The sequence below is a fragment of the Diceros bicornis genome, chromosome 33 (assembly GCF_020826845.1).
Source record: "Diceros bicornis minor isolate mBicDic1 chromosome 33, mDicBic1.mat.cur, whole genome shotgun sequence".
Taxonomy (NCBI): Eukaryota; Metazoa; Chordata; class Mammalia; order Perissodactyla; family Rhinocerotidae; genus Diceros; species Diceros bicornis.
Genome location: NC_080772.1, coordinates 4,656,265 through 4,673,797, shown reverse-complemented (window position 1 = coordinate 4,673,797; position 17,533 = coordinate 4,656,265). Strand labels below are relative to the sequence as shown.

Sequence of the window (17,533 nt, the reverse complement as noted above, 5' to 3'; positions counted from 1 at the left end):
GGCAGGGTTTCCTTTATCATCTTCTCCCCAAACTATCTGTAGGCCAGGGTGCGTGGCTCAGAATCACCGTTTGGAGAATAAATGAATTAACTGAGCTCTGTTGTTCTGGTGAAAAATCGAGATTAGGGAAAGTGAGGTGACATTCAAAAGTGCATCCCCCAAAATACTAAAACATATACCATTCAATTTTGTTATAGTCTTTTTACAAAGCATAATTAATTTTTCATAGCTAGCTTTGTAGGAACAGGATATAAAGGCCCATCTAAAGCATGTTGAGTAGGACTCTATATAACTGTGAAATTCCACCAAATCAAACCCATATTTTTAGAGCACTGGGAATCTTGCCAAATAAGTCTTTTTAATTCATCATTTTTATTATTCCAATCAATCAATCATATTTGGGGCTCTGGAAAAAAAGAGACACATAGACTCCACCAATATATATCCACTTAGCTTGAGGAAAATACCTGTAAACAGCAGATAACAAAACAGTGATGAAGATTAAAAGCCCAGCGAACAAGTATGGGAGAGACAGCCAAAGTAAGATATCCTGAAAGAATAGGGGCGACTATCCTTATGTATTTGAGGCCCACACTTAGCAGCCAAAATCACTTAGTTTGGTTTTGGCAAAAATTAAGTCTTTCCCACACACTATATATTTGCCTTCACATGAAAGTCCAAAATAGGGAAATCTATGAAACAGAGAGAAGACTAGGGGTTGCTTAGAGCTGAGGCAGGAAGACAGGGAGATAAAGGGGTGATAGGTAAAGGATATGGGTTTTTTCTTGAGTTGATGAAAATGTTCTAAAATTGACTGTAGGGATGGTTGCCCACATCTGCGAATATAATAAAAAAATCATTGAATTGTACACTTAAAATGGGTAAATTGCATGATATGTGAATTATATCTCAATAAGCTATTTAATAAAAAAAAATGGTCTTTCAAATGATAATTGGTCAGTGATTTTAACTGATTCTTGGGACTAATCCGTAATCTTCCAACTCAGCTTTATTACCTGCCTGGTATGCGCCCCTCTCTATAGTGGAAAAGCAGGTATCCATGTTGTATGTGGTGAAAATAAGTGAATCAGACTCAAGAAAAAAGAACCAGGAGACAGAATAAGAAATGCATGCAAATGTGTGTATGTACTTATATCAACATATTTAATATGTTACATGATATTTAAAGACTTTTGCCCTGAAACCACTAACAAATTAAAAAGCAGAAATTTATTACAGCTAGTATAAGACATATATTTTTATTTAATAAATCTGATACAATTAATAGCCAGCCCTTGATATAAAGAAACTGCTTGCTTGATCCTGGACATTTTGATCCATTTATTTCAGTTTTAAATAAACCAGAATGTGAATAATTTAGAGAGGAAACATTATGTGTGTTCCCAACTAAAGAGTTTAGAGATAATTTAGTCTATGTTTTATAGTTATAGAGCGTAGTTATTAAGAGTAAGGATTTTGTCATCAGCTGTATGTGGGGTTGAGACCCAGCTCTGCCACTTACAACAACGGGTAAGTTACTTAACCTCTTCATACTTAACCTCACTGTCTGTGGAGGGATAACAATGGCTACCTACTTTGCTGGATAGAAAAGACCAAATGAAACAGAATATAAAGTGCTAAGCTGAGAATCTAGCACTTAAAGAGCAGATAATAAATATTAGCAATAATTGTTTACAATGATAAGATTTTAATGGTAAGAATAATTCTAACTTCATTTTTGATTGCTACAAAGTTAAAGCTTCCACATAGAAATCACTTTGATCACAAATATTTCCTTAAAGGACATGGGTAACTTATTGTTTATATAAGAAAAGCTGTACCTGTTGGAAAATACTCCATAAAATATTTTTCTAGTAACAATATTAAAAAATCCTTTCTCTAAAAGGTGATTTTTTAAATGATAATGACTAGAGGCATGATTTAATACTATGCAAGTGTATGGTACTGTATTTTGAAAGATATGGAAGATAAAGATTAAGTCTCGCAAGGTCAAGATGGTGCTTTGCTTTAAGGTGATTATCCTTATGATAATTTCTATAAGAAGAATGAGACAAAAATACAAGAATGTTGGATTCTACAATGCAAAACTTTGGAGATTATTGGGGATGTAGTTGTGGAGACCCTTAAGTTATTTTTAGAAATGGTAAGTACTAGGATGGTCCAGACAAGAGAAACGAGCACTTGAGACAGAGTCTACCAGAAGGGCCGGAGGGCGGGAGAGTTGTGAGGGAAAGGAAGGAAAGGAGGCAGAAGCAGCAGAGCTGAGAGCTAGATCCAGAAAATGCCAATAGGAATGGTGGTGCCAACTGGAGAGAACCAGACCCGCATGCACTATGGACACCGATAGGGAAGTCCTACAGGGACACTGAAAACATACAGCTCGCCTGACGCGCCTGAGAGCTTCAAGGGAAGCAGTTTCAGTCTAAGATTAGAGAATATGTGATTACAAGTGGAAAGTTTAGTGATTCTCTTTGTCCAGTTTTTGGAGAATGACTTTTTGGAATTTGAAAAATATAAACAGAAGAGCTTGACATTTTACCAAGGGGGACACAAAAACAAAAACTAATACCGGGAAAAAAAACCCCACAAGTTTGAGACTTCTGAGAGATGTTACAATCAATGAAGACAAAGGAACTATAACAAGCAGGAAGAATCCTAAAGAATTGTTAAAAAAGACCCAAGGTTAAAGCAGATATGAGAATGGGTCTACTAAGCAACACAAGAGTAAAAATGACTGCAATGAGAAAGGCTTTGTCGAAGACAGAGCAGGAGTGAGCACAGGGCGAGGAGCCCGAGAAGTGGTTCAGAGCTCAGTTTCTGAGGAGGGAGCTCGGCACGCCGTTTCTCCCTCCTCCGAGGTTCTGGAGCGGGGGCTGGCACATGAAAGGTCGTTTAAACACAGCATAGGGCTGGGCCAGGTAGAAATATGTGCATGTCCCGCCCCAAATTTCATCCCATTGCGCCCGGTTCAGGCGCAATTGAATGGATTACGCATTTAATCCTACTAGATTTGCTAACTGCGGTGAAAGAACTATAGCACAACGCAGGAAAGCAGAGAAACAAGCTGTGGTCCAGGGATGGCACACTCCCCAGGGGTTAGAAGGAATTTCTTTCATTTTTAGGAGCGGAAGACAAATAGTTCATCTAAACCAGAAGGTGGGAGCGAGAAGTCAGAGTGCGGCACCTGGTTTGTCAGGCGAGCCGCTTCACCACGCGCAGCGTCAGCGCGTCCGCTGTGTGCTCAGCTCCTTGGTTCTGTGTTTTGTTTTTATACTTATTTAATTCGAATTAACAGGGATATCTAAGTAATTTTGGTCTCTACCTTTTCATGGTAAAACTGTTTTAACATGATGAGATTTTAGGAATCTAAAGAATAAGTTTGTCTAATGTGATTCTTACATTAATTCTCAATGTAATTGATGAAAAACTCTTTTTGGACGACTGTGCTCCAAATTGAAGGTTTGGGATCTTCGGACATGATTTTAAAAATAATAATTATGCCTTTAAAAGGAAAGTCTCAGATTTTGTAAGAAAATCCTAATAATGCAAATCAAAAATTTTCTTAAGGTGAAAAAAGCAAAGGAATACTAGGAAGGGGATTAGACAAAATCTGAAACGAAAATGAATTAAAACTTACTTAAATTGTACTTATAATAATTTAAATCTGGTAAAACATTTCTTTCAAATTTTTATTGAATTAATTTTTCTCTTTTTCTTTGGGATTTTAGGAATTTTTGAGAGAGAGCCCTCCTCAATGTGCACTGCATCATATCTGGCATGTGGCCTTCCCAGGAAAATGTCAAATAGAGACACAGAAGTAAACTGTAGAGACATACAGCTGCCTCAGTCTCTGAGGCTCTTGCACGTTTTTGCCCCGGAAGTTTCAACGTGTCTCATTAATAAGGGAGAGAAAATACAAGGACATAAAAGGCTGGCTGTTATTCCACCAGGCTGCCCGCGCACCTCTGTCAGGAGAGAGCCTGTGGGAGTGAGAACAGTGCTGTGACATGGACAGGCGACACAGAGGATTAGGCAGCTTCAGGGACATCAGGCTTCCCACGATCCGTGGCCATTGGGGCGGTAACAAATAAAGCACTAGAACAGATGCTGTGTAAGACGCCTCTCTGTGCTGCTGCCTCCCGACTTCCGCAGCGCTGACCGCCACGCGGGAGACCTGAGCAATCCCCGCCCTGCGCACTGGTGACAGTGGCAGCTAGGTCCCGGAGCCCAGGTTTGTCAGGAGCACGAAGCACGGCCAACAGACTCTGACTCCTAACAGCACGTCAGAGTATTTTAGTGTTGTCTCATGAAAAAGGAGATTCTGTTCCCTTCAGCCAAGTTTAAAAAAAATTCGGGGGAAGGTAAAATTTGGTGCTGAAATAAGAACCATGTGTTCTGAGTGCAGTGAAATTCGAGAGTGCCTGTAGTGTCTTAACCGTACTGGTTAATCCTTTTTTAATTGTCTAACATACACTCTTCCTTCTGTTATCTCCAATCAAGATATTCAAGGTTTTCATCAATAATTTTTACTACAAATCCTCCGGTGCGTGCCAGTGGTGATTACTTAACTGAAGCAAATAAGGATAAAATATGTTTATATGTTTCTGTGAATAGTTATATTATTGGCTCACATTGCTCCATTAATAAACATTAAAAAAAAATAAGTAAATGGTCAACATTAAAATATTAATTCTGCATTTAGACTAGAATAATTTCTTAAACTGTTCATTTTATATATATATATATTTAATTCTCAGCTCTAAAGAAAATAGTGCAAATACACAAACACAGTAGTTTATCTAATTCACATATGAGAAGGCAAGGGGAAAAAGGATTTTTATAATAACATTGCCATTTAAAATAAATAAATAAATAAATAATCATATTCTGAAATACATGAACAGAACGAAAGCTAGTTTAAAAAATACAAAAGCAAAAATCAGATGTACGTACTGAGGAAACCAAAATGCAAAACCTTAAGAGGAAACTCTTCAGGACGAATGGGCAATATTCTAAACAAAATATTGATGTTTGTATTTCTGGTTAGTTTGTGTGCCATAAGAATTATAAAATAATTTCTTTTTTTGTCAAACCTCCTAATATATGGCACCAATCACAGTTCAAATATTACTTTTGTCAGCAATATTTTGAATGGAAAATACACACTTATTTGATTTAGAAAATTACTCCATTTGTTATGTGTAAGAGTTTTGTCTGGATTGAAATAATGAAAATATTAAACTGAAACGATTCATTGGGCAAAATTGTCGATATTTTAAAAACTGCCTAGGTTAAAATATGATATTTTATTAAGACAAATAATTCTGTATTATTGGGTTCAAATTATAAATGGAAACAGAAAGAAAAACAGAAACGAACATTTCCAGCCTGCACAGCTGGAATATAGGTCCACTAGGGGAAATACGCAGTGGAGGGTGGCTGAGAATGCTGATCTCACATGAAATCGACTCTCACTACTGGACGTTGTTCACACTCGGGTTTGTTCTCTCTTCATGAACTTTTTACTCTCTTTAGTGGTACCTTTAAATCCTTCATGGCTATTGCAATAAATATCATGGCCAAAAACTAAAACAAAAACAAAAAAACTTGTCTATTGAAGGATGGAATTCCCGCGGCATCATTTCCACATCCTAATTTGTTCTGCGTACCTCCCTGGTCTTAGTTGATGTCAGATAAAGTGAAAGAAAAAAAATGTATCTTAAAACTAACATTTTGTATAGTAATATTCTTATCTCTTGACAACACAATGCTATGCCACATGATCAGTTTTCTGAGTCATTTTCATAATGTCAAGTAGAGCTGATATTCAACAAATTTAAAGTTCCACTTTCCAAGCATACGTAACTTGAGCTGTGTTAGAATTTCATGAAATATATATCTGAGATTTATGATTTGCACCCTCATAAGCAAAATTCATAACCCAACAATCAAGATAAAGTTAAATTTTGTCTATCTATGCAGAGATGTAGGTTTCTAATGGGCATTTATAGTCATTAAGTTAACTTTTCTAATATTTATATAATTTTCCGTCCTTTTAAAATGTGTTTTGTTTCAATGAGGATAAATTATAGGTGTGGTACATTTTTAATAGTCAACAACATAGAGAAAGAAAAGCCTTTTAAAATGTAATAATAAATGGAAATGAATAGATATGGTCTTTCTTCAACAAATTAGATGTTAAAACTTGAAGTCTGTCCTACACACTTGGCATTGTAACGTGAGATTTTACTAATTTTTTTAAATAAAAATAAAAGCTAAACAAAAGAAAAAGATGACTAGAATCAACTACTACTTCACTCACTATCGGGCCTTGTCAGTATAAAACTTGTTCTTGCTCTGTTCACTGACAGCTCCGTGTCCCTGCTCTGCCTGGCGAGAGGGAGACATGCACACTACAGCACCATGGTTGGTATCTTAGATGAAACCAGGTAGAGAGGGTTAATGAGTATATTCAATGCCAAGTAAAGTAAAATTCTTAAATACTTTTCTAAAATTTCTAAGCAAAAGGTGGGCAAGGTTTTGTGAGAACCTACCTAATTTACATCTCACTCCAAATAGTGAGGAGTTTGCTATAGCCATATTTGTCTGATTATTAATCAGCACAAAATCGAAACACACAGAAATGCAGGCATTACAGCACAGCCTTTGTAAGGATAGACTGGAAGGACAGGCTACCTTGATGCTTAATCCAAATCCTCCTACAGTTTGTCTTCGAATCGTCACCGCTCTTTCCTGAAAGACAGGGGTTTAAAGTGGTTAGCGTTTCCTAGCACTGCACTTACACACCATTTTCTTCCTCTGCATTTTATTTTCGCTCTTATAAAAGAAATATTTTGTGACAGCAGAGAGGCTCCAAGTCTTGCAATAAATGCAATTTGGTAGTTTTTAAATCAAAGGTTAATTTATTTATCAAGATAAGAGGGACTGTAGTGTTATTAAAGTGCTAAACTCTCAAAAATTAAGTTCTTTCAATGATTTTTGGTACATATTTTGGAATCTTAACTTTGAAATGTCTTCTCATGTTCACATTATGTTTTGTTGTCTAAGAAATGACAAGTTTTTGGTTGTGTCAGTGGTAAATAGTATCTTTTTCAACCAAGGTCTTATCTCCATCACTACCAAGTCGCATTGCTTGTGGAGATTTGAGAGCTGAGCTGGAAGGCTGCCATGTCCCAGCACATAAATGATTCATGTGTATGTCTGGGATTGAAACTCCGAATAAACCAGGTTCAAGATGATTGCTTGTTTAAAAAAGGAATGGATTTTACACCTAACTAATAATGATAATGAAGTTATCAATTTTTCACCATCAGTTCTCTTTTTCCTTCCACAATGGAGACAATAATTCAATCACTGGAGAATGAAACTTAAAAATAACAAAGAGCCACATTTGGACAAATGCTTTAATTTCCAATAAAAAATCAATGTTACTCTGTTTTACGGCAATTTTCTCTACATAACGCATATTCTGGAGTCATGCTGTAGAGTTGAAAGCTTTTAGTTATAACCTTCTCCATTTATTTATCACCTCATCTTCTTGAGCCTTTCCCTAGCCGTAAAGACTTGAGACACCACCCTTCTCCCCTTGTACCTGTGATAGATATTTATCTGATATTTGTCCCTGAATCTCCACAAATACCCAATTCAGTTGGCTATGTTATCCATTTCTAAATCTAAATACTGCCCTCTTCTTTATAGATGAATTCCTCCCTCCCTCCCTGGCTTTGAGGGACAGTGTGAAACAGATGACATCTTTTAAAAAGAATCAAGAGAAAATTTGAAAAACATGCTTCTGGTGGCTCTTCCGAAATATTTTAAGATAGTGGAAAAACTCATAATTTTGGCAAAGTTATAAGCTACCTTCACTTAGCCAAGTATTTAGATTTTATAAATAAAAACAAAATAATGTTTAAAGAACAAGATCACCATACCAGAAATTGAGATTTATTAACCATTATTTATTTTGAATTAAAAACTAAGCCTATTGGTTAGAGATTGGTATATAGTAAAAAAACAAAAAAAAACAAAAAGAAAACTGAGTGCTGAGTGGCATTTAATAATAAAAATTTACTTTTTTTATCATGTGCTAAGAAATTTGATCTATTTTAAAACTACTTATAACTTTTACTCTTATAACCTATCATCTAATCATGTTTTCAAACCAACATTAAAATTATATTTATACAAATTTGTAGATGTATTACAATTTTTGCAAATCAACTTGAAATATAAAATATGCTATTCATGTTGAATGATTCCATAAACTCTCTTCATTCATAAGCGGACTGTCACATCACTCCCATTGGTGAAGGCACAAGAAGCTTGCGCAGAAGCTTGAGCTTGGCATTTACATTGCAAAATCATGAATATAAACATACCTGCATGCACAAAAGCAAAAAGGAAGGTGAACACACGCATTACACACACACAAAATCTAATTTAAACTAAATTAAATACTTTTGGAAATGTCCTTTTACTGAACAGGACAAGAGCAATCTGCTTAATTAATCTTTGGTTATTTTTCATTAAAGGATTAATTAAAGGGAAGTTGTACATTGCAAACAATATTGGAACTGAAGTCAGAGAATTTATCCATGACTCAAAGATCCACAACTTAATATGTCTGGCAAATTACTTAAGTCCTGTGAGTCTCTGTTTCCAAATTTGTAAAATAGTGATAAGTAATACATAGCAACAGCTTAGTTTTGAGGATTAATATTTGTGAAGGACTTTGGCATATAGTAGAAACTTAATAAATATTAACATATACACACACACACAATCTGTTATTCTAGACAGGAATTCTTACTTCATAGTGACTTAAATATCTAATTAATATTTATCCGCCTCATTTTCCAATATTTACATCACAATGTAGGAGAAATACTGGAAGACTCAGACTCAGGAATTGGTCAATTAAATGGATATCTTTATTCTTATAAAACAGACAGGGAACTACTGTCACAAGAGTGCCTATCAAACTAAACTAAAGCTCTTGGATGGCAGAGCTATTTTCTTAACTTTTTTTCTGTAAGTAATAAATACTCGATTCCTTAATATAGTATCAAAACCAGTGGTGCAGTCAGCTCAGACAGCCCACATCAACTGTCTCAAAATAAAGTTTTCAATCTGTCAAAGCAAATGCATTTTAATTAGCAAATGGCATCACCTAAATTTTCTAGAACATCTTGCATAGCAATCATTAGCTATGAGGGCAACTGGTGAGTAAATTCTATTAAGCAGCCAAGTACGTGCTGAAACACTGTTTTCTTTGAAGAGACAGCAAGCACGCCAGGGTTATCAGAGGTTTATGCAATGCCTTACTCATTCTCTACAGGACTGCCTTCCAATCTTTGGTGGAGAATATTGAGAACACACTCCAAATCAAATACAAAATTGCTGATGCAGAGAGGAGTTTGGAGAGACTAAAGAGTCAGCAGAAACTGCTGAAAATCTCAGAAGCAGCACTTATTTTAATGTTTATTAAACACACGGGCACACATACATGCACAGGCAAACCCCAGCCAGCACCTCTATACGCTATTGCTTCATTTGCTTACTTTTAAGAAAGGTAGGAGAGATGGGCAAGACAAATTACTTCGTGTTTTAAAACCAAAATTTTAAACTGGTCACTGCAGGCAGCGGGAAGCATAAAAGGCAAATAACTGTTCTCAGTATGGCACCTTGCTAATACTCTCCCCAATTGTTTGTGTGTCTGTGTTAGCTATGCTCTCTATCCTCTTCCACCTCTCCACATCTGGTTTTCTCTCCTGCCCCGAAAATAAAAGAAAGGTAATGTTAATGAATTGTTTCAGCTGCTCACCTCATCAATCAGAGAATATCTGGCAGCCGATCTGAAGTCCTATTTAGTTAACACATCTTGAATATCATAAGGCGTTGCCTAGTAACAAAGCCCCATCCCTTGGGAAACCACGGTATCATCAGTTATTTTATTTTTTAAAACACAAAATCTAGATGAGCGCTCCTATACACTCACATGTATAAAAAGCCTTTCTTTAATCTTTCTATTCCTTACAAAACATAAAGGATGGAGCCCAAAATAATATTAGACTATATAAAGACATGCTAAATGTCTCAAATAATTTAATGTCTTAAATAGTCCATAAATAATCAGTATTAATGTTACGAAAAAAGCTTGTTTTAAATGTTTAATGTGTCTTATATTAAAATATAATTATCACCCCTGCCCTCTGGAATATTATATTATATTTGAAATATTCTATATCTTCTACACTGTATAAACTATATGGGAACTAAAACATACATGTTACCAAACAAAATTGTGGCTATTATATATCTCAGGTGTAGAAATCTCTGAGATATATATGTGAACAGAGGAGAAAGAAGTGAGAACGATGCAGAAACTAGAGATATTATCAAATGGAAATTTGATTTTGTGTGATGGAAACAAAGAAGATATGCAGGAAAAGAGATAGAGAAAGTCATTAGCTCTTTTTGACAATTCAGGAAGAGTGAATAAACTTGAAAAAAGAATAATAATAAAGATGCTAACTTCTAATTATTAAAAATCTACTATGTGCACTTACAGCTCTCATAGCACTTATGATTATTTACTAATATGCGCTGTGCCTTTGACTTTTTTTCCACTACAGTTTCTTAGAGCTAAATCTACATCTTGTTCACAGTCGTATTCCAAACATTTAGCATAAGGCTTAAACCAAAGTTAGGTACTTATGTGTTAAATGAATAAAGAGGTTTTTTTCCAAACATTTTCCCAAGTAATCATCACAATACTCCACTGGTATAGGCAATATGTTCCTAATTTAGAATGAGAAAACTAAAATGCAAAGGAGTTAAATTAACTTGACCAAGATCCAAATCATGATTTAAACGGAAGTTTCTCTGATTCCCACTGTCTCTTCTATCATGACAGGCCTGAGATGAGATGGAAAATTAGGATGAAAGAAACAAAGAAACTGAAAAGTCAGAGTGCAAGGTAGTGAAAAAGGAGGGAATTGTGAGAAACTGGATGTTTTCCCTCTAAGATTGGGAACAAGGTAATCCTACTCCTCTCCCTGCTCCTAGTCAACACTGTACTTGAAGTCCCAGCTAGTGCAATAAGGCAAAAATATGAAATAAAAGGCATACAGATTAGAAAGGAAGAAATAAAACTGTCTTTGTTCTTTGCCTATGTAGAAAATCCCAAAGAATCGACAAAAGTCTCGTGGAACTAATAAGTAATTCTAGCAAGGTCACAGGAGACAAGGTTAATATATAAAAGTCAATTGCTTTCCTATATATCAGCCATGAAAAATTGGAATTTGAAATTTAAATCATAATACCATTTACAATAGCAGACTAAAAAGGGAATACTTTGGTATAAATCTAACAAAACAAGTAAAGATTTATATGTGGAAAACTACAAAATTCTGAATAAAGAAATCACAGATGATCAAAAGAAATGGTGAGCTATTCCATGTTCATGAGTTAGAAGACTCAATATTTTTAAGATGTCAATTCTTCCCAACCTTATCTATAGAATCAATGCAATCCCAATAAAAATCCCAGCAAGCTATTTGTGGACATCAGCAAACTGGTTTTAAGGTTTATACCGAAAGCCAAAAGACCCATAGTAGCCAACACAATATTGAAATAGAAGAACAAAGTTGGAGGACTCAGAATGTCTGACACAGGACTTACTATAAAGCTACAGTAATCAAGACAGCATGATTTTTTTTGAAGACTAAACACATAGATCAATGGACTAGAACAGAGAGTCCAAAAACAGAGAGCCAAAAAAAAAAAAAAAAAAAAAAACCACAGTCAACTGATCTTTGACAAAGGAACAAAGGCAATTCAACAGAGAAAGGAAGGGATAGTTTTCCAACAACAACAGCAAAAAGGAATCTAGGCATATCTATGCCCCTTTCACAAAAATTAACACAAAATGGATGACAGACCTAAATGTAAAACTTCTAGAAGAAAACATAGGAGCAAATGTATATGACTTTGGGTTTGGCAAGGAGCTTTTAGATACAACACCAAAAGCATGGTCCATAAAAGAAAAATAGTTTGATATTAGGCTATATTAAAATTAATATACTTCTGCTTGGCAAAAGATACTGTTAAGAGAATGAAAAGACAAGCCACAGATTAGAAGAAAATATCTGCAAAATGCATATCTGATAAAGGACTTGTTTCCAAAATATACAAAAAACTCTTTTTTTTTTTAAAGATTTTATTTATTTATTTTTTTCCCCTTAAAGCCCCAGTATATAGTTATATGTCATAGCTGCACATCCTTCTAGTTACTGTATGTGGGACGCGGCCTCAGCATGGCCTGAGAAGCGGTACGTCGGTGCGCGCCCTGGATCCGAACCCGGGCCGCCAGCAGCGGAGCGCCAGCACTTAACCGCTAAGCCACGGGGCCGGCCGCCCCCCCAAAAAAAACTCTTAACATTCAGCAAGAAAATAAACAACTCAAATAAAAAACCACTAAAATATTTGAGCAAACACCTCATCAAAGAATACACAGATGGCAAGTAAGCATATAAAAAGATGCTCAACATCATTTGTTATTAGAGAATTGCAGATGAAAACAATGATAACACTTGATACCTATTAGAATGGCTGAAATCCAAAACCTTGACAATACTAAATGCTGACAAGGAGATAAGGATTCTCATCAAGAAGAATTCTCATTCCTTGCTGGTGGGAATTCAAAAGAGTATTTGGTATTTTCTTACAAAGCTAAACATAGTATATGTTTAATATATGATTCAAGAATTGCACTACTAGGCATTTACTCAACTAATTTTAACATTTATGTTTACAAAAACACCTGCATGCAAATGTTTATAGCAGCTTTATTATTAATTGCTAAAAACTGGAAGTGACCAAGATACCAAGATGCTCTTCAATAAGTGAATGGACTAAAAAAAATCCTGTGGTACATCTATACAATGAGATATTATTTAGCAATAAAAAGAAATGAGCTATCCAGCTGCAAAAAGACACGGAGAAACCTCAAATGTATATTACTAAGTAAAAGAAGCCAGTCTGAAAAGGAAACATACTCTAATTCCATTTGTACGACACTCTGGAAAGGCCAAACTATAGAGACATCGACCTGCTCAGTGGTTGCCAGGAGTTCAGGAAGACAGAGCAAAGGTTGCATAGGCGAAGCACAGGGGATTTATAGGGCAATGAAACTATTCTTTATGATATTACAATAATGGATACATGACATTATGCATTTGTCAAAATCCATTGAACTTTAGAGAACAAAGAGTAAATCTTAATACATGCATTTATTTGTTCTTTGTGAGGAGGACTAGCCCTGAGCTAGCATCTGATGCCAATCCTTCCCTTTTTTCTTGAGGAAGATTGGCCCTGAGCTAACATCCGTGGCCGTCTTCCTCTACTTTACATGGGATGCCGCCACAGCATGGCTTAACAAGCGGTGCGTCAGTGTGCGCCCTGGCTCTGAACCTGCGAACCCCGGGCCGCCGCAGTGGAGCCTGCGCACTTAACCGCTTGCGCCACTGGGCTGGCCCCTTAATATATGCATTTAAACGACTCATTTAGGAAGTTAGGGGATCCAAAGAAGGTATGCAGACTGTGACAAAACAATCTAACTGCATTACAAATGTGCGTTACCACCTCACTGGTAGGGATGGGGGGAAATGGGCTGACCTAAGTAACTTTGGAAATGAATAGAGTCTGTCAGACAAAAGACTAAAGACTAAAAAGCAAAGGAACTGCACATGGCACTGAATTCTAGTTGACAAAATTCTATCACATGAAAGTATGAGTTAACTGTTCTGATACTGTTACACATGTATATTGAAACTAACCAGTAAACGGATTGTGGATGGGAAAAACCGTTTCTCACAGTTGGAGTGGGAATTTATGAATAAGCCAGGGGAGAAGCCTAAAACAGTCCATGGGGCAATGGAAGACAGTTGGAGATATCAGTATGAAATCATGTTTAGCTTAATATAGATACAGATGGTTACATATAGAAATATTCACAGATATATGAATACACAATTATTTTTTGTCATTTTAAAAATAGCTTTATCAAGGTATAATTCATATACCATAAAGCCATTCATTTAAAGTGTACGATTTAGTGGCTTTTAGTATCTTCACAGTTATGCATCCATCACCACAATCAATTTTAGAACATTTGCATTTTCCAAAAAGTAACCTCATTACCCTCAGTCCCTATGCCCCCATCCTAGCCTTAGGCATTCACTAATTTACCTTCTGTCTCTATAGATTTACCTACTGCAGAAATTTCACATAAGTGGAATCATACAGTATGTGGCCCTTTGTGTCTGGCTTTTTATCATGATGTTTTCAAGGTTCATCCATGTTGCAGCATATATCAATACTTCATTTTTTAAATTGTCAAATAACATTCCACTATATGGGTATAACACGTTTTATTTAGCCATTTTTCCATTGATGGGCATATACTATTTGGCTATTATGAATAATGATGCTACAAACATTTCTGTTTAAGTTTTTGTGTGGACATATGTGTTCATTTGTCTTGAGCATTTACCAAGGAGTGAAACTGAGAACTGCCAGATTATTTCCAATGCAGCTATACCATTTTAGATTCTCACCAGCAGTGTCTGAGAACTCCAACTTCTCCACATCCTCATTAACACTTGTTCGTATCTGTCTTTTTGATTATAAGCATCCTAGTGGATACAAAGTTATATCTCATTGTACGTTTGATACACATTTCCTTCACAGCTAATGATGTTGAGCATCTCTTTTGCTTACTGCTATTTATATATCTTCTTTGGAGAAATGTCTATTCAGATTCTTTGCCTATTTTTTATTGCCCATTTTATTACCGAGTTATAAGAATTCTTTAAATTTCAAGATACAAGCCCCTTCCCAGATCCATGATTTGCAAACATTTTCTCCGATTCTGTGTTGTCTTTACATTTTCTTTACACTTTGAAGCACAATGGTTTTTAGTTTTGATGATATACAGTTTATGTATCTTTTCTTTTGTCACTTGTGCTTATGGTGTCATATTTAAGAAACGGTTTTCCTAAACCAATGTCATAATGTTTTACACCTATGTTTTCTTCTAGGAGTTTTATGTTTTTGCTCTTAAATTTAGATTTTTAATCCTTTTTGAGATAATTTTTGTATGTGGTGTGAGGTAGGTGTCCAAATTCATTATTTTGCATGTGGATATCTAGTCGCCCCCGCACCATTTACTGAAGAGACAATTCTTTCCCCATTGGTTTTGTCATCCTTGAAAGCCAATTGACTGTAAATGTAAGTTTATATCTGGACCCTTAATTCTATTCCAATGATCTGTATGACTGTCTATATACCATATATGGACATATCCCAAACTGTCTACATCACTGTCTATTTAAAACTATTGAGTTTTGAATTCAGGATGTGTGAATCTTCCAACTTTTATCTTCTTTTCAAAATTGTTTTGGCTATTCTATGTTCCTTGCATTTCCACATGAATCTTAGGATCGGCTTGTCTATTCCCGCAAATAAATGCGCTGAGATTTTAATAGAGATTGATCTGTAAATCAATTTTCAGATCACTGCTGTCTTAATAATATTAATATTAAGTCTTTAGATCCATGAAAATGAGATGTCTCTCCATTTATTTAGGTCGTTTCTAATTTCTTTCAGTCATATTTTTTAGTTTTCAGTATATATGCACTTTTGCAAATTTATTCCTAAGTATTTCATTCTTTTTGATTCTATTTTAAATGAATAATGTTTAGAATTTAGAACTTGTTGGTCCTAAGGAAGTAATAGCATTCCTTCTGAGAATGCTTGGACATTAAACTTACCTTCCAAGATAATTTCACAAAAACCTAAGCAATTAAGGAGAAAAAATTTTAAAATATTCCTTTCTTATGGGTTCTTTTAGGGATCACATTTTAAGGATCACATTTTAGAGATCACTTCTAGCGTATCTTGCTTCATTCCCTTTGGTTTTTTTCCTTGGCAAGCTCCAGAGGATCCTTCTCCTGCTATGTATGTGGTAGAGAGAGAAGAGGCTGACATTTCCATAACCACGCTGAAAAATACTATTTGTAGCAGGTCCTTCATATCTGACTTAAAAGTGGTTAGACAGTGGGCGTTGTTTGAAATTTAAATGTTTCCTGTTTAGCTTTAAAGGTACCATTCCAGAGAATTGAGAATTGCATAATTCCGCTTTCGTTTTCCCCACTGTTTACAAAACTGAAACGCTAATGTCTTTATAGTTTTATTCTTGCAAATGAGCGTCTATAATGTTAACAGGGGCACAGTGATGTCAAGGTTAGTCCGTGGTGAATCCTTTGGACTAAAAGCCAGGCACTGTGAGCCACCGCCCATGTGTTTGCCACCTGCTGGATCCTGTCTTCTATTTCTCAGCATTTATTAAGAGTATAGTGGCTCTGAGGAGGCCTGTATTAAACATACTATTTCCTTTTGTCTAACCTATTGTTTCCATAACTGAAAACTCTGCCTTGGGATTTCTGATTGGTTCAGGCAAATATATATTTAAAAAGCCACGTGAAACAAAGATTCACTAACTTTTAATCACCTAACGAACTATATTTGAATTCGTTATCCCAACAAAACTTCTGAGCAGCTTATAGAAAGAACACGAGTAAGTTATTTGTCCTAAAATATGTTTGAATTATTATGTGAAAATATTTTATATTTATATAATTGTCTACTGTTTCCTTTTACAATATTTTCAATAATCCAGTTTTCAAAGAAAGAGATTAATACCATTTGTAAATATTGATATTAATAATCATCATTATTGTGATTACATTTCTAATATTTAATATTTTACTTAGTAGATTTGGCTTGTAATATTAGAATATTATTAAATAATGATTGTGACAATTGCCTTTGTCATCATGCTGATTTAGAGTAGAATTACAGTAATTTAATTATTAACCTTGATTTTAACTTTCAGTGAGATCATTATTGTGAGTACGTTTATACACACACACGCACACATACATACATATATGTGACCTCCTTGGTCCTTCAGCTCAGAGGGCCTAAAAGAAATGATATGCTGTAATATGGTTTCTAAAAAGGCTATCTTGACCCAGTTTTCAGATCCTGGCTAGAAGTCCAACAGGTTGCCTTCCTGAGCAGCTGATGACGTCCACGCTCTGACCGCTTCTGCTGTCAGGGCTCTCACCCTCTGGGTCACTATCTCCGCCCTAGTCACCCAGGGCCAGGCACCCAACAACTAAGAACAGTGTCTGCACCTTGGAGCCTGCCAGTTCCAATCTGCTTGCCCCTGCTCACTTGTTCCTGGAAACCGCAGGAAAGGTGCTGGCCACAGCTCTTTCTCCCTCTGCCTGGTGACCGCCCCGGCTTCCCTGAGTGGCCCTGAGGGCACGCTGTGTTCTCCCCAGGGAACAGGGAGTGTAACAAAACTATACAACTCTTTCCAGTTTTCCTCTTGATCTGCACCTGGCCTCCCCACACTTCACCT

At 35.8% G+C, this 17,533-nt stretch overlaps 1 protein-coding gene across 1 annotated transcript in view; it reads right to left on the bottom strand.

Annotated features, from left to right (window-relative positions):
• The window catches only part of SNTG1 (syntrophin gamma 1), a 388,392-nt gene that overhangs the window by 269,559 nt on the left and 101,300 nt on the right, over nucleotides 1-17,533 (bottom strand). The window contains exon 4 of the mRNA XM_058528686.1: nucleotides 6,718-6,774. Within this exon, the coding sequence (XP_058384669.1) occupies nucleotides 6,718-6,774 (57 nt within the window). The remainder of the gene's footprint in view (nucleotides 1-6,717; nucleotides 6,775-17,533) is intronic.